The following is a 25,445-nucleotide window of genomic DNA, read 5'->3' as shown; positions in this document are numbered from 1 at the left end:
AAAATACTGCAAGTTTTGACAGGGCATCCCAAAACAAGCAATTCACAATATCAACATGTATATTGTCAAAAAAAAAAACTGGTACTTAAGCATGCATCACCGCCTCCTAGTGAGCTCCCAAATCCCAATAGAGTGATACGTAGAGTTGTTGCAAGGAAGAAAGGAGGCTTTATAGGGAGTTATTTTCAGGGATGGTTCACTAAGATAGGTGTAACAACCCAAAAATCCACACACCAAAAATTCCAACTACAAAATTTTTCTTTCTTCAAAACCCTTGAGTGATGATGTGGCATTTAGGAAAACTCATAACCTTGCACTAACTAAACCTATATGACTGGTACGAGTATCTCACCTCATCACCTAGAATTTATTTTATCACATAGCATACATCAAGTTGTATTATATTCAACATGGTGATTTGGATTTTATTTGACTTATGTGTTGATTAAATAAAAGCTAACAAATATGTGTTTATAAATAAAAGAACTAATATGGAATTAATATCCCAATAAATACTTTGACCAATGTTTATCACCATGGAACATTTTATCAGAGGAGAAGTAGGCCACTTTGATTTATATACAGGAGAGAAGTGTAACATAATACTAAAGGTAAGAAGAGGGAGGCAGCAGCTCAGCCCAGCCTGCCTCGACCGGCCCAGCCTGCCTCGACCGGCCCAGCTAGCTAGCCCAGCATCACCGCCCGTACGTGCACGCCACTGACGAGCCGGACCCTCCCGTCAGCCGTCACGCACCGCACGCCGCCGCATCAGGACAAGCTGACAGATGGGCCCCCTCTGTCAGCCGCCCAGCTACAGGATCATCTTCTTCCCCACGCCAGCCTCATCTCTCGACCGAGCCCCGACCAAAGCAGCAGAAGCGGGCCCAGGTTCATGCACATCGCATAACCCTGTTCCCCACCTTAGCGCCACGCCCACGCAACCGCCCCCGCGCACGAGAGCCGTCCGATGTGCTCGGCACATCACCAGCCGTTCCGTCATCCGCCATGGGAGCTTAGAGCTCCGGCTATAAAAGCCACGGCCCTCGGTTGCCCTAGCGTTCGCCCCATCACCCTGCCGCCACTTGGTGGCCAACCACTTCACCGAGCTAGAGAAAGGAGAGAAAGAAGGAAGGGAGAGGGAGGAGGAAGAAGGAGTCTCCGTCGGAGCACCTTCGAAGCCACCAGAGCAGGAGACGACGCCGACATCTTCATCACCGTTGCGGGTCGGCACTGCACTGCTTCTGTCTACACGGCCACGACTCTCCACTGCACCACCATCCTATCTCCCACGACACCTACGGTGAGCGCCCAATTTTCCCCTGCTCGCCGCCGGACTCTGCTATTCCGGCCATGGCGCTCCACACCGTGAGCGCGTAGGCCAAGGCCATCTCCAGCCTCTGGACACACAAGCACAGCATCCACGACCACACCGTAGACCCCTCCTAGCCCCATGGACGCTGTAGCCGAGCACACTCACACCGCGCTCACGACGCCGCCGCCATGGCGCAGCCACCACCGGCTCACCCGACCACCTCGCTAGACTAGAACGTAGCCGTAGAGCATCACCGTGATGACCGGAAGATAGCCGCGTAGACCAAGTCGATGATAGTCAGCTGCAGCCCCCTTGGCCACGAGCACGAGACCACTGAGACTTGCAGAGGCCACATGCAGAGACCACATGCAGAGGCCACATGCAGAGGCCACATGCAGAGGCCACGTGCAGAGGCCACATGCAGAGGCCACATGCAGAGGCCACGTGCAGAGACCACATGCAGAGGCCACATGCAGAGACCACATGCAGAGGCCACATTCAGAGACCACATGCAGAGGCCACATGCAGAGGCCACGTGCAGAGGCCACGTGCAGAGACCACATGCAGAGGCCACATGCAGAGACCACATGCAGAGGCCACATGTAGAGGCCACATGCAGAGACCACATGCCGAGACCAGTGTGACTCCGCCTCGCTCGCCGAGACCACATGCCGAGGCCACTGAGACTCCGTCTCGCTCGCTGAGACCACATGCCGAGGCCACTGAGACTCCGTCTCGCTCGCCGAGACCACATGCCGAGGCCACTGAGACCCCGTCTCGCTCGCCGAGACCACATGACGAGACCACCGAGACTCCGTCTCGCTTGCCGAGACCACCGTGGACCAGTCACAGTGTGACACGTGTCAGCCCAGGATTAATTTAGCCTTTTTCCATTTTCGGAAATAGATTTAAACTTCGGAAATTCATAACTAATTCATACGACCTCGGAAAAATACGAAACCAGGACCAAAATTCATCTAAAATCAAGCTCTACGCAATGAACCCATATTTGAGTGCATTTGGCTCTTTTGAATTTTCATTGCTTCTTTGTGCTATTCTATAGACGTCGCTAACGCGACTATAATGCGATCGTTTGCAGACTCAGAGGAAAACCGGACGGACGAGGATCGTGAGTACCGAGAGGAGTACGGAGACGACTACACTGAAGGTGCCACATCCCACCCAATCTCGTAGCACCTATTACGCATGGCTAACGTAGAACTGCTATTGCTTTACTTTACTGTCATAATTATACTATGATAGGACTTGCATGGTAGTATACCTTCTTGATGGCCTTTACCTTGACGCAACCTTACCCTTGCTCACCCTGCTGTTAGGCTAGACACACGCTCGCCACTATGTTTTATTGCTTATTACTTCTACTACGCTTATAATACTTTGATACGTGGTGGAAACCGGTGTTAACTGGACTACAGGGAGAGTGCTGCGTGTGTGACTTGGGTGAGTGGAGGGTGAGGGTTGTGTCGACCAAGTTGGAGTATACGACGAGCCTAGGGCAAGTCTTGCCGTAGGGTGCTACCTGGGCACCCCTGGAATGGATACCTGTGGTGGGTAAATGGATACCTGTAGTGGGTAAATGGTATACGAGGTGGCCTTGGGTGTGAACCTATGGTGGGTGGAGCCCAGGGTGGAGGTGCTGTGGTGGCACGGTAAATGGAAACCCTGATGGAGACATTCTGGCTTGGTCATCCCTAAGGACTTACTAGTACTCAGATTCACCGGGAAGCCTTACGTACCACTCGCCCTATATGGTGCGGGACGGCCGGACTACTTGGTAGGATATTGCCACTACTGCTAGGTTGTTAGCGGACAGTGTAAGGAGGTACGGGGTATGGAGGATCTCCCCCACACCCTTCCGAGACTTCATGGAGACCTTGTGGACCCGGCTCATGATTCACAGTTTTAGCCACCCCAGACCGGACTTGGGGTGAACCAGGGCTGAATGGTAGAGTGGCATTATCCTAGGCTAGCAAGCGGCCGGAATCAGCCCAGTTGACGACGGTCAGCGAGGAAGGCGGATCTTGTGGTTATGTAAAACCTCTGCAGAGTGTATGGTTGATCGATCGATACATGTGCCGACTTGTCGGCTATGGACCTTTCCTGGGTTTCGCTTAAACTAGATATGAGATGAGTCCTTCTCTTCTTCCCCCAGGGAGTGAGTGTTCGGTCGTAGCCAGGGGCTACGGGCCTTGAGACAGTGCCGAGAGGGAGTTGGCCTGTCGACTGAGCGATGGTATGGGTGTGGTATGGTGAAGGTGTGGAGATGGTGGTATATCGGTCCCAGGGTCGAAACCTGGCTTTGGAATGGGAATGGGGTGGAATGGGTGTGGTAACGGTGTTAAAACCTGACTAAACTATTATATACTTGATATGCTAATACATAGGAAACCCCAGCCTTATAGGTTTCTTTTGAATATATCCGACTTGCATCCAATTACCACAAAGCAATGCTCATAGGGTTGGGAGTGGCCAGTACAAATCGTACTGATAAATTTTGGCATACAGGTTCTGCTGAGGAGTATAGCTCCGAGGAGTTTGACGGTTGAGGGATTCGTTCCTACGCTCGAGTTTGGCGATCTTATCTTCAAGCTGTTCTAAATGAATGCTACTTTTGATTCCGCCAATGCGGCGATGTAATAATTTATGTAATTCCGCACTATTTGTACTCTGATATTATCGATGTATGGATGTGATCATCGACTGGAATTTGGGTAATATGATCTACCATGGTCTTATTACACTTTGACTCTGTGGATTTCCCATCGTGGAAATCGGGGTTGTTTCAATAGGACTAGTCCTCTAAGTTATTTTTAGGGGCGATTCCATTAAGAGAACCACCCCTAGAAATTTCTAGGGCCGGTTCTCTCTTAAGACCCTGAAAATCACATTTTCAGGGGTTGGATTTCTTAATAGGATCTCACTTAAAAGTTGTTACATTTCTAGGTACGGTTTTCTTAACGAAACTGCCGCTGCAAATGGATTTTAAGTGACTGTGAGCTACAATGCTCCCTATTCTAGTTAGAGCTGGTTTCTTATGTAAATTGTCACCGCAAGAAATGAGTACTAACTATAAATACATGTCTTCTACGACATAAAAAAATAAAAAATACTAAATTATTTTTAGAATTTACATTGATGTGCAAATCTATTAAACAAAGTCATTAGAACGGTGAATTGTTTATTTTTCTTAGTAATCATTGTTGCACATATTTTTTTCCAAGTTATTCATTCCCTAAAATATACTTTGGAATGTTCTTTTAATTTTTAGGCATCCAGAAGTAATTAAAATAACATAAAGATGACATTTGTCGTAATTATTTTTAATGAAAAATAAATAAATACCTTAGCATTGTGCTGATTTCAGCAAATTTCATTACCTCCTCTCTCCTGTCTCATTTCAGCCATGATGGGATCAGAAGGTCCATGGGTTCAAACGAGGTATGACCGAGGATGGAAAGAAATGAGCTAAAATTGACCGAGGCTAATGGAGTGGCATTATTTTGTTTTCATTTGAAACAATTGCGAAAAATAATCTTTGTATTAATAAAATTATTTATAGAGCTCCAGAATTTTGAATAAAATATTGTAGAGTATGTGGGATAAATTTTAAGATCACATGAAAATTTGGAAGGAATACTCAAGTTTTCTCAAAAGATTCTGAAATTTGGTGGGAGGCCAAAACACATCCTTGAGTCTTGACAATTGAGGCATGACACTTTTGGTACCTAAGATGTATTGTTGATTCAAAAGAAATTAGAACTTCCACATCCGAATAATAAGATATATTTATTCACATACACACTCTTAACTCAAAAAATGTTTGTCCAATGGATGCATGCTTATGTAGCTGTATGAATAATTTGAGATGATGTGGCAATTTCTTAGTCTTCAGCCCTTCACATTGCAATTAACTTTAGGAGAAGATAAAGACTTGACTTGATAAACTCTCGATAATAAAGGAGTCATCACTAGAGAAGAGGAAGAAGGTAAATTATATATAGCCATATACAAGTCATTCGTTCATTCGCTCGTCGCTATTGAGTAAATGGAGCATAGGTCGTAGTGTGCTAAAACAAATCCATTGCACTAAGATATAGATACATATAGATTGAGGTCGAGTACTAAAACTTAAACGTAGTTATAACAAGGAAAGTAGAGGTAGCGGCGTCACACGCAACACAACAATATAATGGCACACTTGAGATGACCGAATCTACTAGCTACCTAGCTAGCAAATCAAAGAACTACTAGAAGCAAGATATATAGATACTAAAGGGATTCAAACATAACGATTAATTAGTTGGTGGATGTGGAGCAAGAGGAGGACTTGGAGCTGCTGCACTCATCCTTGAGCCCAGTGCTCTTAGTGGGGAAGAGGTCCAAGGTCATGAGAGGGCGGCGGCAGCATGGCGGCAGCTGGAGATGAGCTGCGCCACCCTCGTCAGAGCTGCCCGATGCCGCACCGCAGCTGGCGTTGCAGTGCTCCATGGCCTCTGCGGCGTCCCACTCCTCCAGCTGATTGCTGCTGCAGCTGTTGTATAGCGAAGCTCCACCTCCATAGGCACCGCCTACACCAGTAACCTTATTTCCTCCTGCTCCTGCAGCTGCAAGGTCCACCATGCCGGCAGAAGCTGGGTTCAGCACTGGCGGAACAGTCGCCGCCTGCTGCCCCAAGTAGCCCTAATAATCAATTGATGAATATGGACATATACATACATTATCAAGCATGCACTTATAGCAAGCTGCAAAATTAAAATGGATACTATATATGATTCTATATAGCTAGAAAAATACTAGAACGTGAACAATTAAAATGCCTACCAGGTGTGGCACGAAGTTGGTTGCGTATGGGTGGTGGTGCTGGTGCAGCTGCATCACCGCCGGATGCACACCGGCGCTGCTGCCGCCTGCTGCCGGAGACGGAAGGGTGGAGCTGCTGTTAGGGCTCGAAGCCGGCGCTGCTGCGGTGGCCTGCTGCTGCTGCTGAGCGTACTGCTGCTGGTGTCGGGCGCAGAGGCGCCGGCGCAGCCGCTGGCGCTCGCGGGCCTTGTGGTTCTGGAACCAGTAGAAGACGTTCTTGCCCTCGATGCGTCCGTAGTAGGCCAGGTGCGCCGTGATCTGCTGGATCTCCGCCGCGTTGGGCGTCCTCACGCCGCTCCGGTACATCTCCTCCAGGATCATCAGCTGCTCCGGCGTCGGGCACCAACGGGTCGAAGGTGTCTGCGGCATGGAGGATGCTATTGCTAATGCTAGCTCGGATGGATCGGATCGATTCGATCAATGGATTCAACGCCTAGCTAGCTAGCTCGATCCTAGGTAGCTTGGTTGTGTGTGTGTGCTCTGCAGAACGACGACAGCTAGCTATATGTGTTCTAAGAAGTTGTTCTAGCTACCTACCTGCAAATCGTATATGCATCGATCAGCAGTCTGTCATGAGCTAAATATAATAATGCTGGTAAATATAGCTAGATAGACATACAGATATACTCTGATATATGTAGCTCACAGGCAACTTCCCACACACGCACACAACTCGATCGATCAGCCGCCAAGTGCCGTGTGTTCCTACAGTCTATGTCTTTGAGGTTTGCTAGGACGAGGATGAGACTGGGATGGAAGCTGGCCGGGTAGATCCTCCAGTTATATAGAGGTAGGTAGCTAGCTAGCAAGCTTCTAGGGCTAGGGAGCATCATGGCCAGCCATGCGCAGCTGCCGATCCAATGGTCGATCGTATGTCAAAGCAACAACGCATATATGCATGCAGTAAAGAGCGAGAGATGAATGAAGGCGGGCCGACAGAGAAAAAGAAGGCTAGGCAGCGTGTGTGAGACAAATTGGTGCACATCAAAACGGCCAGAGCTTGCAGTGATCCCCTTTGACCAACGGCACCAGTGCTAGCTACAGTCTTACTACTGACCATGGGAAATAAATTGGCGGTGGTCGCGCACAGAGATAAATTACATGCTCTGCCACGAGTAAAAGCTGGTTAGCTATGTGAAAAAACGTTGACACAAACTTTTTGAACTAACAGCAGGTTAATATAAATTTGTAAGTAGAGAAAAAAGTTGCATGTTAATTGGGATTGCTAGCTTTTGCTTTCTTTGGGATACTAACAAGCATGGCCGTGCGTTACAACATACAATTTGTTGTGCCATTTTGTGGCGATGATAATGAGTTAGATATTTTTGTTGGGTTTAATTGGGCTTAGCCCAACCTTAAATCGGATATATTCTAGTGCCCATAATAAATGTTAATGCAATAAAGCAAGAATTAATCTTTTGTGATAAATGACGGAGAGGATTAACTCAACTTAAATATGTTCTTACTGTGCGTGCTTGTTGTAAGTTTAAAAAAGTGAAAAGCGAACCACGCATGCCACAACGTGTACAGGTTCAGACGGCTAGACCATAACATGAGTGGTGCGGTGTCGACGAAGGTTTTGCAGCTCCAAGCCAAAGCAAGAAGAATGAGAATGAGTAAGAGAGATAGAAGAGAAGTGACTACATGAGAGGCGGGTGGACAGAGGAGAGAGTGAGAGACTGAAGAAAACATTTTCACACTTTATTATTAAGTATAGATATAAATATAGTTCCATGCCTGCACAAGGCTCATTTGAATTGCATGCATGCACAGATATTCCATCCTACTAAATTTAAATGAGGATATGTACACCTTTGTTATTACATTTACGGACATCCTAACTAGCCTAGTTAGTTGAGAGTGTGGATGTAGTAGGCCTAGCGACCACGGGGGTTCAATCAAGTCCTTGTTCATGTGAATTTCGGTGTCTATCTCTTCATAGATAAAATCGCCTAATTTCTCGTAGTTTGTTATAGTTTTGAACTTCTGATAAGCTCACCCCTACACATTGCTCCCTATTTCTCTTTTATAAAGCGTGCACACACATTTAGAGATTCAATTTTTGCGACATATTATACCAATAAGATAGCTGAGCAGTGTGTGGTGTATTTTGTATTAGAAAACAACACACTGCATTCAGATTTGAAAGTTCTTTTGTATATAACGATCATGAATTTTTTTGTTAGAAAAAAATGGTTTCATGGTGACTATATCTTCCACAAAACCAAATGCAGGTCAGTAGGGTTAATGGATACCCACACACATCTCATTTGTAAGTACATACTGTACACTTTTATATTCCCACTTAGCTCCATCTGGCGTGTAAACAATCAGATGTGGACACCTTGTGGCTTCACTGTTGGCTTAACTCACTCGGTTTGGCATCAACTTGGTTCTTCCACAAAGGGAGAAGCGATCTACCAAACACAAAGGCCGAGCCAATTGAAATGTGAATGGCCTGAAAAAGTAATTCATGTTCTAATGTACTGTGGTCACCCTCCTCACTCTCGCCTAGATCACTTTCATCCATGGAATCAAAAGCCCTTCTCCTCTCCATTGCTAGAACGTAGCCCTAATCCAAAACATGTCACCTGAGATTGCACCAATGTGCCAACTCAAGCCTCCAATAACCATTGTCATAGACCTTGATTCACCAAGAAAATCATGTTCTAGGTTTTCTCGATCGGTGTATGGGGTAGCCACTGCTCTAAAGTGACCCATCTTTCCAATTAAATTTCGGCTGACACCACCTTGCTAGTAACTTCGGGTGTGGTTCTCCACTCGACTAAAATCATTCAAGCACAGAGCAACTCACTTAACTACAAACTCTGGATGTAGCACAAGGCAAGCTTACTCAACCGCCCATGAGAATCGATAGAAATCATATTTTCAAGGGCCATTATTTTAAGTCGTCCGACACTGAAAATGGATATATTTCTAAGAGTGGTACACCTAACAAAACTTCTCCTGAAAATATATTTCCACAGATAGTTTGTAAGCTACAATGCTCTCGACCAATTTAGAAATGGTTTGGTAAGTGAACCTGCCCCTCGAAAAATAATTCGGTATTGCTATGACTCTGACGTCCAACGGTTCCAGACGCGCGTCGTATAGCGATTCGATATGGCCACTGCCACTGCTCCTCTCCTCCCCCCATGGATCCAGGAGCCCCGCATGCCCCCGATTGAGCTCCGCAACGCCGCGAGCCAGCGGCCACGCTCCTCCTCGCCTTCCACCCGTCCTTCACACACCTCGTTCCCTTCCTGGCCGGCGGTGGCGGCATCCTCTCCCAATCCGGCGTCCTCCTCCCCCACCATGGCGGCTCCTTCCCCCACACCGACGTCTCCTTCCCCAACCCCCGCATCCTCCTCCCCCACACCGGCTCCTTCCTCCCCACCCCGGTGGCGCCCCTCCCCGACACCGGCGTCCTCCCCCACCAAGGCGACTCCTTCGCCCATTCCGACGCATCCTTCCCCGACCCCGGTGTCCTCCTCCCACATCCCGGGTCCCTCCTCCGCACACCGGCGGTGCCCCTCCCCGACACCGGCATCCTCCCCCACAGGGAGCTCCTGATGCCCTTAGATCTGGCAGCCATGGGGCTCCCCGTGCAGGCTCTCTCCCCCTCTATATGTTGCAATTGTATCTTTCAGTTGTTTCAGACGCTTCAGAGGTATGTTGTAGTTGAATCGTAAGGATGTTGCACAAGTAGATCTGGGGGATGTTTTGCCCATGTTGCATTTTGTTTCAAAGGTTTTGTTGTAGGCACTGTTTCAAAATGTTTCACTTGTTTCTAGATGATGTTGCAATCGTTCTGATCTGGATGTTTCATATGCTTGGCACAAATGTTGCAATAATATTTTCAAAATGTTTCAGTTGCTTCAATCTCATGTTGCAGTAGTTGTTCCATGTTGTTGCAAGTGTTTTTATTCGAGCGTTGTTTCATATGCTTCACACCCAGTGTTGCAATAATATGTTCCAAATGTTTCAACTCCTTCAACCTATTATTGCAGCAGTTTGTTTCGTGTTGTTGCAATAATATGTTTATGTTGTTTCAACTGCTTCAGCCGAATGCTGTAGTAGTTGTTTTTGTGTTGTTGCAATAATATGTTCATGGTGTTTCAGCTGCTTCAGTCTAATGTTGCGGTAGTTGTTTCCATGTTGTTGCACGTGTTTTATTTCAGCTTTCTATGTTGTTCGGCCGGGGGCGCGTGGCTCGCTGGAGGGATAGTGGACGGAAGTGTTGGGGGCGAGCGGATGGGGGTGCTGCGGTCATGGGGCGATGGGGTATGCTCGTCCCGCACGTGGGGCGGTGCGAAGGCGGATGCGGCGGGCTGTGGGGACGGGTTGCGGGGTCGAGCTGGGGGCGCGAGCGCCGCGGGGGAAACGAGCACAAAAGAGAAACGGGGGGAGCAGCGTGGGCCTCCGTCACGTAAACGTGCGGGGGATGGATCGGTATCCATCGGACGTTCGGGCGCCAGCACTCTCCAAAATAATTAGGAGGCATCTTAAAAACATATATATATATATACATATATAGGGAGAGTATATTCAATAGCCAGCTACAAAATAAGTTATTCTGTAGCCACCTTCATTTACGATAATTTTATATACTAATTTACGATAATGTTAATACATATTTACGATAGTTGGATTACTATAACACATGGAGATATTTACCATAACGTTATAGTAAACCACTTAGTAAAGAGTTACTATAATCTCGTAAATTAACATAGTAATTATCGTAACTCAAAGTGGCTACAGAATAAGTTATTTTGTAGCCGGCTACAGGATTGTGTGTGTGTATATATATATATATATATATATATATATATATATATATATATATATATATATATATATATATATATATATATATATATATATATATATATATATATATATATATATATATATATATATATATATATATAGAGTAGTGAAGTGAAACCGTGTCGGAGGTTACAACGGTAACGAGATGAGCGAGATGAGATAGTTGACAAGCTAAAATGGCACCACAGAACTATTAAAATGCATAAAACTTGCCTGTGTGAGCCCATATATACTAATAAAATGCGACGTCGTATGTATACTAGTTGGGATTTGGAAGCCCTTACATGCAGATAGATCTTTACAAATATGTTATTTGGAAGAGTGAGGGCAAGATTGAGGCTCCGTTTAGTTCCGAAAATTTTTGGCTTTTTGCTTCTGTAGCATTTTCGTTTTTATTTGGCAAAAATTGTCCAATTATGGACTATTTAGACTTAAAAGATTCGTCTCACGATTTCTCGGCTAACTGTGTAATTAGTTTTTTTTTCGTCTACATTTAGTACTCCATGCATGTGCCGCAAGATTTGATATGACGGGGAATCTTAAAAATTTTTGGTTTTTGGCTTGGAACTAAACGGGGCCTGATACTACTACTTGAATGCGTAGAAGGGAATAGAAGAGGGAGGGACAAGATGGGAGGATACGTTATTGCGCACTGCTGTCCTAGCTACTGGCATTGCATTCATGGAGAACTTGAATGCATTCATTCTCTTGAATTTCCTCTTCAAACCTCTTTCCTTTTTAGGGTGTGTTTAGATCCAAAAATTTTTGGGTTTTGGGTACTGTAGCACTTTCGTTTTTATTTGGTAATTAGTGTCTAATTATAGACTAATTAGGTTCAAAAGTTTCGTCTCGCGATTTCTCATCCAACTATGTAATTAGTTTTTTTTTTCATCTACATTTAGTACTCCATGCATGTGCCGTAAGATTTGATGTGACGGGTACTATGCAAAATTTTTTGGAACTAAACGGGGCCTTACTATGAACAGAACCGGCTCCATGTTTGCCTGCCTAGTACGGCGATAGTGGAGAGAGAGAGAGAGAGAGAGAGAGAGAGAGCGGGAAATGAGACACTCATATATGCCCTGTAGCATAACCCTTGCTGTGCCGATGTAGACTTCTGATTGGGCACCACATCATAAGGTTATGATGAGGGAGAGGGAGGAACTACTATGTATATGTTCCTTCTAGTCTCTTTTTGCTCTTTTGTTTTTGTTTTTTCTAACCTACTCCCTCCGTAAAAAAAAGTCGTTTTTGACTTTCAAACACGTCTTATTTAATTTTTTTGTATAAATATCATATATTTTGTTATGACTTATTTTATCATTAGAGATACTTTAATAATGATTTTTTATTTTATAATTTAGACAAAAATTTTGAATAAGACGAACGGTCCAACACGATGTCTAAAAGTAAAAAACATCATTCTTTTTTAGGCCGAGGGAGTACACCATATAGTGCTAGCTAGGCAGGAGAGACATCGATAGAGAGAGAGAATTAGTTTGGGTGTGCATGCATGATCAGTATGCATGTGCATATATTTGAGGTTTTGGGTTGAATATAATAAACTAGTTGCTAAGATTTTGACTATCAATATTTAGCTAGATATCATACAGTAATATCATTTGCTGCAGACCACTTGTCATTTGGCCCCATGCATGCAAGTTACTTCTTGCGTACGGTACCAGTAGTCAGCAGAGATGCCCTGTTCGCTTGAGTTATTTTCCAGCCATAGAATCTCTCATAACATTTTAGCATAAGCATCAGCATTAACTAAATTTTAGCATAAACGAACATAACATAGAGCATGCAACTACACATTCTCCCATGCATGGTATCTCGATCCAAGGGGTGAGTACTGGAGTGGATCGAATGCTCCTGCAGGATACTACTGTGTCTGCAGTATCGTCTGACGACGTCCAGCGCCGGCTGCCCGGCCGGCCATGTACAAATAGGTGAGCGAGGTGTTTGAATCCAGGCACTAAGTGACCCGTCCGTCATGCATTCACGCACGATGCACGCATGCATGGAAGTTGGGTTCCCAGCCGGCCTCCTACTAGCTACTAGGTGGTAAGCTTCATGTCTGTGTCTGTAGCTTGCTGGGAGACGACCTGTCCTCTCCTCTGCCTCTGACCTCTCGATCTTTCTCTATCAAAGCGAATGCTGCTGCATGGCATCAAATAAAGAAGAAGCAGAAGAATCTCTAGCAGCTAGCTAGCGTGGATACCGAGACGACGACGCACGGCCATAGCTGCATGATCGATCCAGCTGAGTGGAGCTACTGTGGTACGTACAGTACCATTCAAGTCATGCAGAGCGGCTGCTGGCTTCGGCAGCTGCTTCGTCCATGCGTCGAGATTCAAGAGCAATAAAACGTCAGCAGCTAGCAGAAGCTGCTGCTGCATGCGCTGCCTAACGATCTGCAGTGTAGCTCTCTCCCTCTCCGCTTTGCTTTTTTTGCAATAATTCTTCTTATGCACGTACGTGCATGCCCTATCTATTACGACGACTAACCTTTTGCTCCAATGCAATAGTATATATAACGCGCATCCATCTGTAGCTTATTCAAAACCTAATTTATATGTGCACCTGTTTGTGGCAGTATATATTAACTACCAATGCCGCCCTTGCTTGCCCTTGCGTTTGCTTTACGGCCAACTTGCTGACATGTATCTATTGCACTGCTTCAATGCTTCTCTGATGGATGGATCGATCTATTATCTTCTCTTCTTTTTTACAAACAACCTGTATTCGATCGTGAATCGATGCTAGATACCCTAGCAAATGTGAGATCTCAGTGACGTTTTCGTAGGGATGCACTACGTAAAAAATGATTTTTAGCAACGGTTCGATTTTTTTATAGGGGCGGCCGATGATGGAGCCGCCTCTACAGTGGCGTGCTCGGGTGCCCAGACATCAGCCGCCCCTACAAATAGAACAGCAGGGGCGGCTGGTGATACGAGCCGCCCCTACAAATGGGGTCTGATTTGTAGGGGCGGCTGGTGATTGAGCCGCCCCTACAAATGCCCCCGTATACATAGCTCCGATTTGTAGGGGCGGCTCAATCACCAGCCGCCCCTACAAATGACCCCCCGTATACATAGCTCCGATTTGTAGGGACGGCTCAATCACTAGCCGCCCCTACAAATGACCCACATATAAAACAGCTGCAGCACCTTCTTTCTCCTCGGGTCACTCACTCCAACCCGTGAAACAAAGGTGGAGAGGCCTTAGGCACCTCCCAAAAATTACTCTACTAAGGGGGGAAGGTTTTGGTCTCAAATCCTTTGGTGGAGAGATTGTAGAAGTTAAGAAAATGCTATTCCACACTTTTTTTGAAGTTTTAATGGTTAGTTAGTGAGTAATTAGAGTTTTGTTTTTCTCTCTTCTATGGTGCTTGAGCTACTTATGAAGCAAATTAAACCCAAGTTTTAAATGTACTAGGGTGAATTAGGGATGGGAACAAGATCATACCCATGTTTCTTGATTTTAGTGAACAATTAGTTAGTTTTATGGATGTTTCATGTGCATGTGGATCTAGATCTAGGGTTTGGTTTTTTTATTAATTTTGTTTTTGTAAATTTATGTTTGATGAAATTGGACTAGGGTTTGTATAAAAGATATTGGATAAAGTATAATTGTTGCTAATTGTTGTCTTTGAAATTGTTTATTGTAATTAATAAATATGTATTTTAATTATTTATGGATGAATGGGCCATTAATTAATTTTCCTCTATCATGGTGTGTTTGTATGCTTCATGTAATTATATTAGATTTATATTCATATATATCTGAAGTATATACAATTATTCTCAAGTAATTATTAATTTGAATTCATTTTTATATATATCTGAATAAGTAGTCCTTTAATGTTTGTTTTGTTGTTGTTGTAAAAGATGGAGTACAGGAACTCTTGGATGTATGGTTCGTTAAGGTTCAAGGCAGGTTTCCGTGAAGAGGTGGATAAATTTATTGAAGCCGCAAAGAAGCATGCAATGACATTGAAAGAGAATAAGGATACATTTATTTGCCCCTGTAAAGATTGCAAGAACTGTATGGCATGGACAGATGTAACTATCATCAGATCACATTTGATTATGTGAGGATTTGTTGAGGACTACACAGTGTGGATTCATCATGGTGAAACGGTTATTGTTAACGACGAGGATGAGGAGGAATACGACAATGAAACCATAGAATCCCTGTCCTAATATTCAGCAGAGCTTGATGCACGAATGGATTTCGAGTTTGGCAATGAACAAGGTGGTGATGCTAGTGGTTGGGATGGTAACGACGAAGGTGGTGCCAATAATGATGGTGGAGCACGTGTCGAGGATGAAGATGATTTGGAGGACATGATTCGAGCCCTTGGACCAGAGATTTTACTAAATAGCCCGAAAGGTCTAGAAAATTTGGAAAGAGTGGCAAAAGCATCGAAGGAGATTGTGTATGGTGTTGAAAAGGGTTGTCTGACACATTGGACATTGCTACGTTTTGTGCTTGAGCTGCTCATCCTGAAGGCTAAGTATGGCTGGTCAGACTGTAGTTTCAATGATCTATTGCATCTCCTATCATGGGTGCTGCCACAACCAAACTCAGTTCCCGCCAACACATACCAAGCGAAGAAGGTCATAAGTCCATTGACAATGGGGGTTGAAAAAATCCATGCATGCCCCAACCACTGTATACTTTTTCATGGCGAAACGTTCAAGTCACTGGATAAATATCCCCGGTGTGGGGCCAGCCGGTATAAGAACAATGACCTTTACGGTGGGGATGAACCCTCCACGGGGAAAAAGAGAATAAGAAGGGTACAAAAAAGGTGGTACAAGAATCTCAGCCCCAGAGGACACTCTATTAGGCAATGATGCAAAGCAGATAAGAATTCCTGCATTGGTAATGTGGTACCTGCCAGTGACCGACCGCTTGAGACGTATCTTCCTAAACCCTAAAGAAGCGGCACTGATGACATGGTGGGATGATGAGTGCAAGGTGGATGATGATAAGATGGCACACCCAGCTGATTGTAGTCAGTGGCAAAGGTTTGATGAGAAGCACAAAGAATTCAGCGATGACCCAAGAAATGTACGGTTTGGCTTGAGCACCGATGGAATGAATCCCTTCAATGAGAGGATGAGCGACCACAGCACATGGCCAGTGATCTTGACCATGTACAACATCCCAACATGGTTGTATCAGAAGAGAAAGTACCTTCTCCTCACTATTCTTATTTCTGGCCCTAAACAACCAGGCATTGATATAGACATGTTCCTCGAGCCTTTGATGCAAGAAATGGAGAGGCTATGGAGGCATGGGGAGCAGATGTACGATGCGTTCCGAAAGGAGGACTTCATATGTAGAGCAATAATATTTGTTACTACCAATGATTATCCCGCGCTGTTTGCTTTGTCTGGACAGATCAAAGGGAAGACGGGATACTTGGTTTGCTTGGATGGTACTACATGGGTGTACCTGGATGCATCCAAGAAGATAGTTTACCTAAGGAACCGACGCTTCTTAAAGACAAGTCACAAGTACCACTGCAAATTGTTCTTTAGATTTTATGACAACGCCCCGAAGATTGAACCCCTTCTGGAGAGACGTCATAACAGAGAACACGTGTATAGAATGGTGAAAAACATACGCGTCATCTATGGAAAGAAGAATCCAGATTGGACGAATAGAGATAGAAGCACACCTCCTGTCGAAGGCGTACCTTTTAAGAAACAATCGATCTTCTTTCAGTATCTGCCTTACTGGCCAGACTTGGAGGTCCCCCGTGCCATTGATGCTATGCACGTGTAGAAGAATGTCTTTGAGAGTCTCATTGCTACCTTGATGGACATAGGCAAGTCAAAGGATGGTCTAAAAGCACGGAAAGACATGGTGCAGCTAAACATGATGCCACAGCTTCGCCCGGTACCTGAGGCTAATGGAAAATACGCTCTGCCCGCGGTGTGCTTCAACCTAACACTAGATGAGAAGAGAGCTATATGCACTTTCCTGAGGGGGATCAAAGTCCCGACTGGGTTTTCAGCAAATGTGAAGAAGCTAGTGTCGATGAAGGACTTGTCGATAACACACTACAAGGCTCATGATTGCCATGTGATGCTAACAGTGTTTCTACCTATTGCAATCAGGGCTATAAAGCCAGAGTTCTTGAAAATGGCCATCACCCGCATGTGCTACTTCTTTTCGAAGATCTCATAGAAGACGATTGGCAAGCAAGAGCTGAGTGACCTACATGAATTTGTGGTGGAGACACAAAACCAACTGGAGATGTGTTTGCCTCCTGCTTTTTTTTATATAATGCCACATCTCATGATTCACATGGATCATCAAATACAGGCGCTAGGCCCTTGCTACTTGCATGAAATGTGGTCCTACGAGTGGTTCATGTCGGTTCTAAGTCGATACGTGCATAATCGAGCATACCCAGAGGGCTCCATGATAGAGGGTTACAGTACTGAAGAAGTCGTCGAGTGATGTCAAGAGTACCTAAAAGTATAGAAAGGAATTGGTAAACCCGATTCTCGTCACAAGGGTAGGCTGGCTAGGAAGGGTACCAGCGGTGGAAAAGTGTTCATCGACCATGATTACAAAGAGGTGAGTCAGGCGCATTACAGTGTCTTGCAGAGTACACAACTGATGCAACCGTACATTGATGAACACTTGGCTATCATTATGGCGGAGAGAAATGGTCGTTCGGATGATTGGGTCATGAAACAACATAAGCAACGACTAACTACATGGTTGAAGGACCAAAACACATCGCCTGGAGAAACCATAGACTCTATTACCATCAGTAGGTTGGTGGAGGGGCCATCGAGACAAGTGGCATCTTGGAATGCTTATGACATCAATGGGTAAACGTACTATACCCACGCAAAGGATAGTAAATATGTGAACCAAAACAGTGGCGTTCGAATAGAGGCTCTCGATAGATTAGGGTGAAAGATCCAATACTTTGGCATCATTGAAGAGATTTGGGAACTTGACTATGGAAGGGATATAATGGTGGCTCTGTTTTGATACCGCTGGATCAAACAACACCAATTGAACGAGATCGGATTGAGAGTCCTGGACCTCAAGAATCTAGGCTACCAAGATGACCCTTGGGTGCTCGCTTCACGTGTCGCATAAGTTTTCTATATGTCTGACCCACAAAGTAACCTCCCCCCGAAGAAGAAGACAAAGCATGTGGTTGCCTCCGAGAAACAACACATTATTGGAGTTGATGGCGTGGACGATGTTGACGCTTACAATAACTACGATGAGATGTCGCTATTCACAGACTTTCCTAAGAAGATCAGTGTTGTGGAAAAGAACCTCCCCAAAGACATAATGCCATGGGAACGAAAAGGTGTCAAAGGAAAAGTCGTTACAGCGGGCTAGCTAGTTGTTGAATGTGGAGTGTTTATGTAAGTGTGTGTTTGTAAGACTTCATTTATGCATGCGTGTGAGACTATATATTTATGTACGTGTGTAAGACTACATATTTTTGTATGTGTGTGAGACTACATTTTATGCATGTGTGTGAGACTACCCTTTGCAACATCCAGATGACTCTATTTGAACATCCACTCTATTACTACAAAATTTCATTTGTCAAAGTTTGAGCACTTCAAATTTTTAAATTTAAAAAATGACAAGTTCGAACGAGATTTTCAACCATTAAATGATTTCAGCTGAAAAAGTGATGAATACCAAAGTTGTATAACTCATCACGATCTACAACTTTTATTTTGATCATTTCTTCATCTGACAAAGTGATAGTAAACATTGTTCACAAATCAACATGTTTCTCGTATAGTTCATGAAACTATGAGTCATATGTGAATTTATGAACAATGTTTACTAATACTTTGTCACATGAAGAAGTGACCAAAATAAAAGTTGTAGATAGTGAGGAGTTCAACAACTTTTATGTTCATGACTTTTATTGTTGAAATCATTTAAGGTTTCAAAACCTTGTTTGAAGTTGCCATTTAGTGAAATTCAAAATTTCAACTGTACAAATTTGGTCAAATGAAAACATGATCAAAATAAAAGTTGTACATATTGATGAGTTCTATAACTTTGGTATTCATGAGTTTTTCATCTGAAATCATTTACTCTTTCAAAATATTATTTCAAGTTAAAATTGTTTGAATTTCAAAATTTGAATCGTTCAACCAAAGTCACATGACAAGATGGCCAAAATAAAAGTTGTACATGTTGATGAGTTATACAACTTTTATGTTTACAACATTTTCATTTTATTTCATTTAAGGTCATAAAATTGCAGTCAAAGTTTTAAAATTCAATTTTTTAATTTTTGTTTTTTCTGTTTTCTATATTGTTTTGACTACAATTGTTTATATATATATTTCTTCATATATAGAATAATACAAAATATTATATTTGTGCATATACACAATTGTTTTATAGTACTTTTATTTTGGTCACAATTGTTTTATATATACACAATTGTTTTTATAATACAGAATTAATAATTTAAAAAAATAAAAAATATTTGTAGGGTGAACCGCCCCTACAAATGCATTTGTAGGGGCGGCTAGATCAGGAACCACCCCTACAAATCATCCCGACTATAAAAGAAAGGGTGCACGGGTGTTGTCTGTTGTTGGGCGCTCTCTTCTCCTCTGACGCCGTCAGGGTTTCCACCACCGCCGCCTCCCGGACCTGCACCCCCTCCCCGCACCCGGTCCTCCCCGCACCCGCGCCCCCTCCCGCCTGCTCCTCCCTGCCCTAGGGTTTCCACGCGCGCCTGCTCCTCCCCACACCCATGCGCCTCCCTAGGGTTTCCACCGGTGGGCGGCCTCCGCGCATGTCGACTAGCGGGTGGCCTCCGCGCACCTCCACCGGTGGCCGGCGGCGCACCCACACGCCCTCTTCAACGGCTTCTTCCACTTGACACCTCTCTGAAATCCACCACAACTTTGACGAAGCTCTGACCGATTCCAACCGGGATCGACATGTTCTCTTGGTGCTCATACCTCTGGTCATGCGGTGGTGCCGGCTCTTCTGGCTGGTGCCCGGCGCGGCGACTTGGTACTGGTAGTGGTGGTCCTGTGGTGTTGTGCTGCTGGTTCTGACCGGCGGCGTGTCGTTGCTATACGTGCGCCTGTGTGGTGCCGTACTGCTTTGTTCTGGTGCTGTCAACCGTGGCCTGGTTCCTGGGCTCCTTGCTGCGCGGTGTACCTCTGCTTCTCGGGTTGGTGCAATCTATGTGCTGTGAGTTACCCGTTGCCCCTCTCAGTTTTCAGTTCAGATATTTACATTTGTGCAATCTGCTAGTACTGTGTTACTTGGGTGTGATTGCAATTGCGTGGGCAGATTAAATTGCTCGATGATACAATGCGGTGTAGTGAGACAACATGACAGTGAAGGGTAGTGTTGATTATTTTCAGCATTGTCTTATTACGTGCCTGGTATTTTTATCTCTACTGTTGAACTGATTACTTGCTGATCAGTTAGTCAAACCTGTGAGCATATAACCTGTGTTACTTTTAATATTTGTGTACTGTTCTAAAACTTCAGTAACCTGGTACTCGATTATATTGCTGTCTTTCTAGGCATTTAATCTTTGATCTAAAAACCCTATAATTTGCTAAGGAGGACTGTCATGTTCGTCTAGGATCTGAGATCACCAACAAGTGTTGGAAGGCTACCTCATGCAGCAACCTGCTGATTTGAGAGCAAATATAAATAAACAAATATGTTTATGTTGTTATCTGCCTTCTTCATCTACATGCCATAAGAATAAGATATCAGTTATCAACTAAAGGAAATTTGAATTATTTAGATAATTTCAGTCTCCCAAAATCAATTATTTTTTCCATTCTAATTTGAAGCCGTTTATTTTCTCTGTAAAATTACGACTGGGTTTCTTGCCCTTGAATGATTAGTGAACTTAATGGTTGGTTCCATTTGTCATTTGTACATGTTGGTGTTTGGTCAACTTGAATGCAAGCTAGCATGGAATTGGTTCTGTTTGTGTAACTGTATTATCTCCAAATTAGTATGTTGAGTAGTTAGGTTAACTTCGCACTAGGATTGGTTATCTTGCATTTCATTAGGTTGGAAACCCAACTGCCTGCCTTGCAAAGTGGTACAAGCAACATAGGCGGTGTCAATAGTATTGGAACATAATGTACCATGTCCATGTGTTGCATTATCTGCATTTATTGGTGCTGACAGCTGAGAAATGGGGATGCTAAAACGAAGAATCTCAGTTTAATCAAATTATTAGCCAATGATTAGAAACCATATTTTTTACTTGGATTGCTGGTTATCAAATAATATATGGAAATTGGGAGGAAACTTGGTACTTCTACTAGTGAACTTGAGCTGGCACATGTGTTTCTCTATCAGTGGTCGTGAAGCTTTACTGTGGTCAGATTTTTGTGATAAGTTGGATATCTCAACTGTATAAACTAAAGATTGCACGTACGCTGGCTGTTTTTTAGCTGTGCACTTCCTGACTTTATTGGACAAGATTAACTGGAAGCATGTGATGTTTTACAATTGGCACACGTTGAATGTTTTCAGTCCTGAGACTAAATAAACTACTAGATGCAAACTCCAGATACCTGTTCACATATATTTGGACTAGGTTTCCTTATTGATTGTTCCCACTAAATATTTTATTGGTTTTTTTCAAAGCGTCTTCCTTGCTTCTTTGTTGTTTTTGCACAATTAATTTGTCATAACACGTGCTCGATGCTCATTCATAAGCTATGCCTTGTTTATATGCTAAAAGAATAGCTACTTTGTTTGGCGCACAAACCGGTTACATGTCTGATAACATGATTATTTTTCCTGGCTATTATTTGTGTTTCCTGGATCCGTACACATCCTATGGTGTTGCGAGTGATGACTTCTGTCTCTTGAAACATTACTCGTGAAACTGTACTAAGTACTAACCATTTTCCATCGTCTCTTCTTCCCTACAACTACTACTACTACTACTCCTCCTCCTACTACTACTACTACTCCTCTTACTACTCCTCTTACCACTACTCCTCCTCCTCCTCCTACTACTCCTCTTACTACTCCTACTACTCCTCCTCTTACTACTACTGTTACTACTCCTACTACTCCTCTTACTACTCGCTACTCCTAAGTGGCTGCTGCTCTTACTCTACTACTACCACTCCTTTGTTTTTTTTGCTTATATACTGCTGGTGTGTAGTGGCTGCTGCTGCTGCTGCTACTACTACTACTACCACTACTCCTACTCCTCCTCCTCCTCCTCTTACTACTCCTACTACTCCTCCTCTTACTACTCCTACTACTCCTCTTACTAATTGCTACTCCTAAGTGGTTGCTGCTCTTACTCTACTACTACCACTCTACCTACACTTACTCTACTCAACTACTTTCTACTTACTACTACTACTTGCTACTTCTAGCTACTAACTATTGGCTGTTGTTGCTTTTTTGCCAAATCTCCCAAGACTCGCCCAGGACTTGTTGTCCTGTCTTTTCCCATCAGCTGCTGCACTATGTTTGCTAAGCAGCTGTTGGTTTTTTTGCCAAATCTCCCCTCTCCTCTCCCTCCTTTGTTTTGCCGATGATGAAATTGTCCAAGTCCATACATTATATGGAATATGAGCTAATGATCAAGAACTTGTGAGGAACTTGGCATCTTTAGCAGCCGCCCCTACATTACCTTCTCCTCTCTTCTCTATTATGATGCCTTGATGCTCCAAGTTCAAGATCAGATGATAATTGACATGTTTCTGAGGCCACTACCACTGCTACTACTCTTTTTTTATATATTGTTGTTTTATAGGACTACTTTGGTTTATAGCCCTTTTTGATTTCTTATACCTTCTCGCGTACCTAAAGCACACTTTCTTGCATCTATTAGAACAAAGCGTGAAATAATGTCGCGGACACCAGATAGTGCAGCCTGATGCTTCGAGCATGATGAGCACCTAGCCTATGAGGAGCAAAGCACTAGAGGACCAGCTAACTCAGGAGCAGTTCGATAACGAGTTAGAAAAGGATCTAGAAGTGATGCTTACTTAGGAGTAGTGTGACGAGGAGGAAGGGGGAGCAAAAGGAAGAGCAGGAGAGGCTACTGAAGGCGAAGAAGAAGAGGATGATGATGACTCAGAAGAGGGATATGAAAGTCCCGAGGATCATTTCCCACATGAAGCTAGAAGGAGGCCAACAGAGGAAGATTTGGACAAGGATCTTGACCCGAACGAGGAGGTAGGGAAAAAGCCTTAGCTTGTAAATTTTGCTAAAGCTTAGGCGGTGTTACCTCTGCTAACACTTTGACCTATCATATATACAGGTCCCTCCTAAAACTCGGAAAAGACGACATCGACGTCCGCGACATCTCGCTGGATAAGACAGAGTAGAGGAAAGGAGAGCAGAGGCAACAACCACAGAGACGGATCACGATGCCTCTGCTCCACAACCTCAAGACACAACCATGACTACCAAGCCTAAGAGGAAACAAGGGGATAGAAAAGGAAATATATATCTAGATAAGGCATGCTATGTGATAACGGAGGTCGGGCCAGCAGGGGAGATCCTTGAGCCGAAGGAATTAAGAGGATGATTCTGTAATGCGATTGGGGCCCTAGTAAGAGATAAATTGAACCCAGCAATCCCTAATTGGAAAGAGGTACCAAAGAACATAAAGAATGCACTATGGGATAGGCAGCTGAAGCTCAATTTTAGATTTCTGGAGGGTAAGCATGAATTGGTAAAAAAATGCTATCAGGATGATGGGAGTCATTCCGACGTTGGAGGTCGGAGCTCAACACGAAGTATATCCATAAGGGGTTAACTCCCTTCAACGAGTTCGGCAAAATAACTCCTAGTCAATGGGAGGAGCTTGTGGCTCAAAAGACTTCACCTGAGGCATTAGGGCTCAATGCCTGTAACACCGAGCTGGCGAAGAGGAACAAACACCACCATCATCTAGGCGCCGGTGGCTACTATGCCAAGGAAGAACAATTTAGGAAGATGGACGAAGAGTCCGCAGCTGCTGGGAATATCGATGTGACGAATTTGAAGATACGCTCAAGGAACTAGATATATGCGAGGAGTACAGAATTATCCGGCAGTAATCTTAAGTTTGATAAGCCGGAGACCCAAGAGACGGTATCAAGGATACCAAAATATGCTGAAGACAAGGAGAAGGGCTCATTCAATCCTTCCAGAGAGAGGGACGAGCTTAGCCTTGGCTTGGGAAACAAGGAGCACACAGGCCCCACCAGGAGGCTAGGGAAAAGGATGACCTGGAAGCAAGGATTCGAAGAGGACAGACACATGTACAAGAAACATGGCCGAGACCGGGAGACTAGTCTTGAGCTCCAAGTGAAGGCTCTAGTTGTGAAGGTGCTAGAGGAGCAAGGACTGTCTATGGAGCCACGGATATTAGTGACACCACTGGGAGAACTGGCATTAGTTGGCAGCCCTCTGAAAGTTCCTAGCAGTCAAGGTTCCACTGCAGCCACAACCCTAGTCGATCGCATACGGGAACCAACTAGTTGTACCTTGGTGTTTCTCAGCGGTCGGCAGAACACTGTGATGGAGGTGGCAGCGGGTGTGGCACATCCTCCTAGTGGCTTACACCACAATAATAAGATATCGCCGAACTACACTAGGGTTGAGGTGCATACAGTGAAGCCCGAGTTCATGCAGTGGAGGATAGACTATGCAACTCCCGAGGGGCTGGTGTTACTCGAAGACGATATGGGGCAGTTCATCCTCTGGCACAAACGGGACATTATATTGACTGCTTCTTTGTCGCCTCCCCCTCTCCCAAATTTGGAGCGAGTTGTTGAGGTCGGGGAGATATTTTCACCGTCTCGTGCCCCCCACATTCCTAAGATGCCATATTCTTCCCCACCTCCTAGCGAGCATGTGCCTGATGAGATGCCACAACCTTCTCCAGCTCGTACCGAGCAAGTGCATGATGAGATGCCACAGTCTTCTCAACAAGCACAACCGATACATGAACAACGAGTGCCTCCTGAAGAAGGTGATGCACAAGAAGATGAGGACGTGCCTGAATGGGAACTTTGAAAGAAGATTCCAATCAACATAAGGCCAGTTTATGTTTCGATCAAAGACGTCTTGTCGGTGTCCAAGTGGTATTCCTATGACCAGTTCAAACCTAAGAACCAAGTTAAAAAAGTCCCATCACGGGGTTCTGAGGAGGCCGTCACTAGCAAACTCCACCAAATTGCAAAGCAGTATCCAAATGTTGATGCCATCAAATGGTCAAAGGATTGCCCGAAAACATATGAAAGAGGCAAGCCCTTCCTACCAAACCAGGACATCCAGCGCCTACCACTTTGAATGAGAAGGTTTCATGATTGGTACTTGCGTGTTCTCCCAACGAGCATAGATATTATACAAGCATGCTTCCCCACCGACACATTTGGAAGCC

The 25,445-nt window shown here is 44.4% G+C and overlaps 2 protein-coding genes across 2 annotated transcripts; both read right to left on the bottom strand.

The window, feature by feature from the left end:
- Positions 1–5,629: 5,629 nt before the first annotated feature.
- Positions 5,630–6,562, bottom strand: LOC136533420 (WUSCHEL-related homeobox 3B). Its single transcript, XM_066525972.1, has 2 exons — positions 6,155–6,562; positions 5,630–6,013 (listed from the first exon to the last, which is right to left on the bottom strand). Exons 1-2 carry the CDS (start codon positions 6,560–6,562, stop codon positions 5,630–5,632), a joined length of 792 nt encoding a protein of 263 aa, XP_066382069.1.
- Positions 6,563–9,264: 2,702 nt separating this feature from the next.
- Positions 9,265–9,693, bottom strand: LOC136533421 (uncharacterized). The gene has a single exon (XM_066525973.1). The coding sequence runs from the start codon at positions 9,691–9,693 to the stop codon at positions 9,265–9,267; it is 429 nt and encodes a 142-aa protein (XP_066382070.1).
- Positions 9,694–25,445: the final 15,752 nt, after the last annotated feature.

Source organism: Miscanthus floridulus, unplaced genomic scaffold (assembly GCF_019320115.1).
Source record: "Miscanthus floridulus cultivar M001 unplaced genomic scaffold, ASM1932011v1 fs_878_2_3, whole genome shotgun sequence".
Taxonomy (NCBI): domain Eukaryota; kingdom Viridiplantae; phylum Streptophyta; class Magnoliopsida; order Poales; family Poaceae; genus Miscanthus; species Miscanthus floridulus.
The sequence above is the reverse complement of the archived record's forward strand: the minus strand, read 5'-3'. Positions and strand labels throughout refer to the sequence as shown.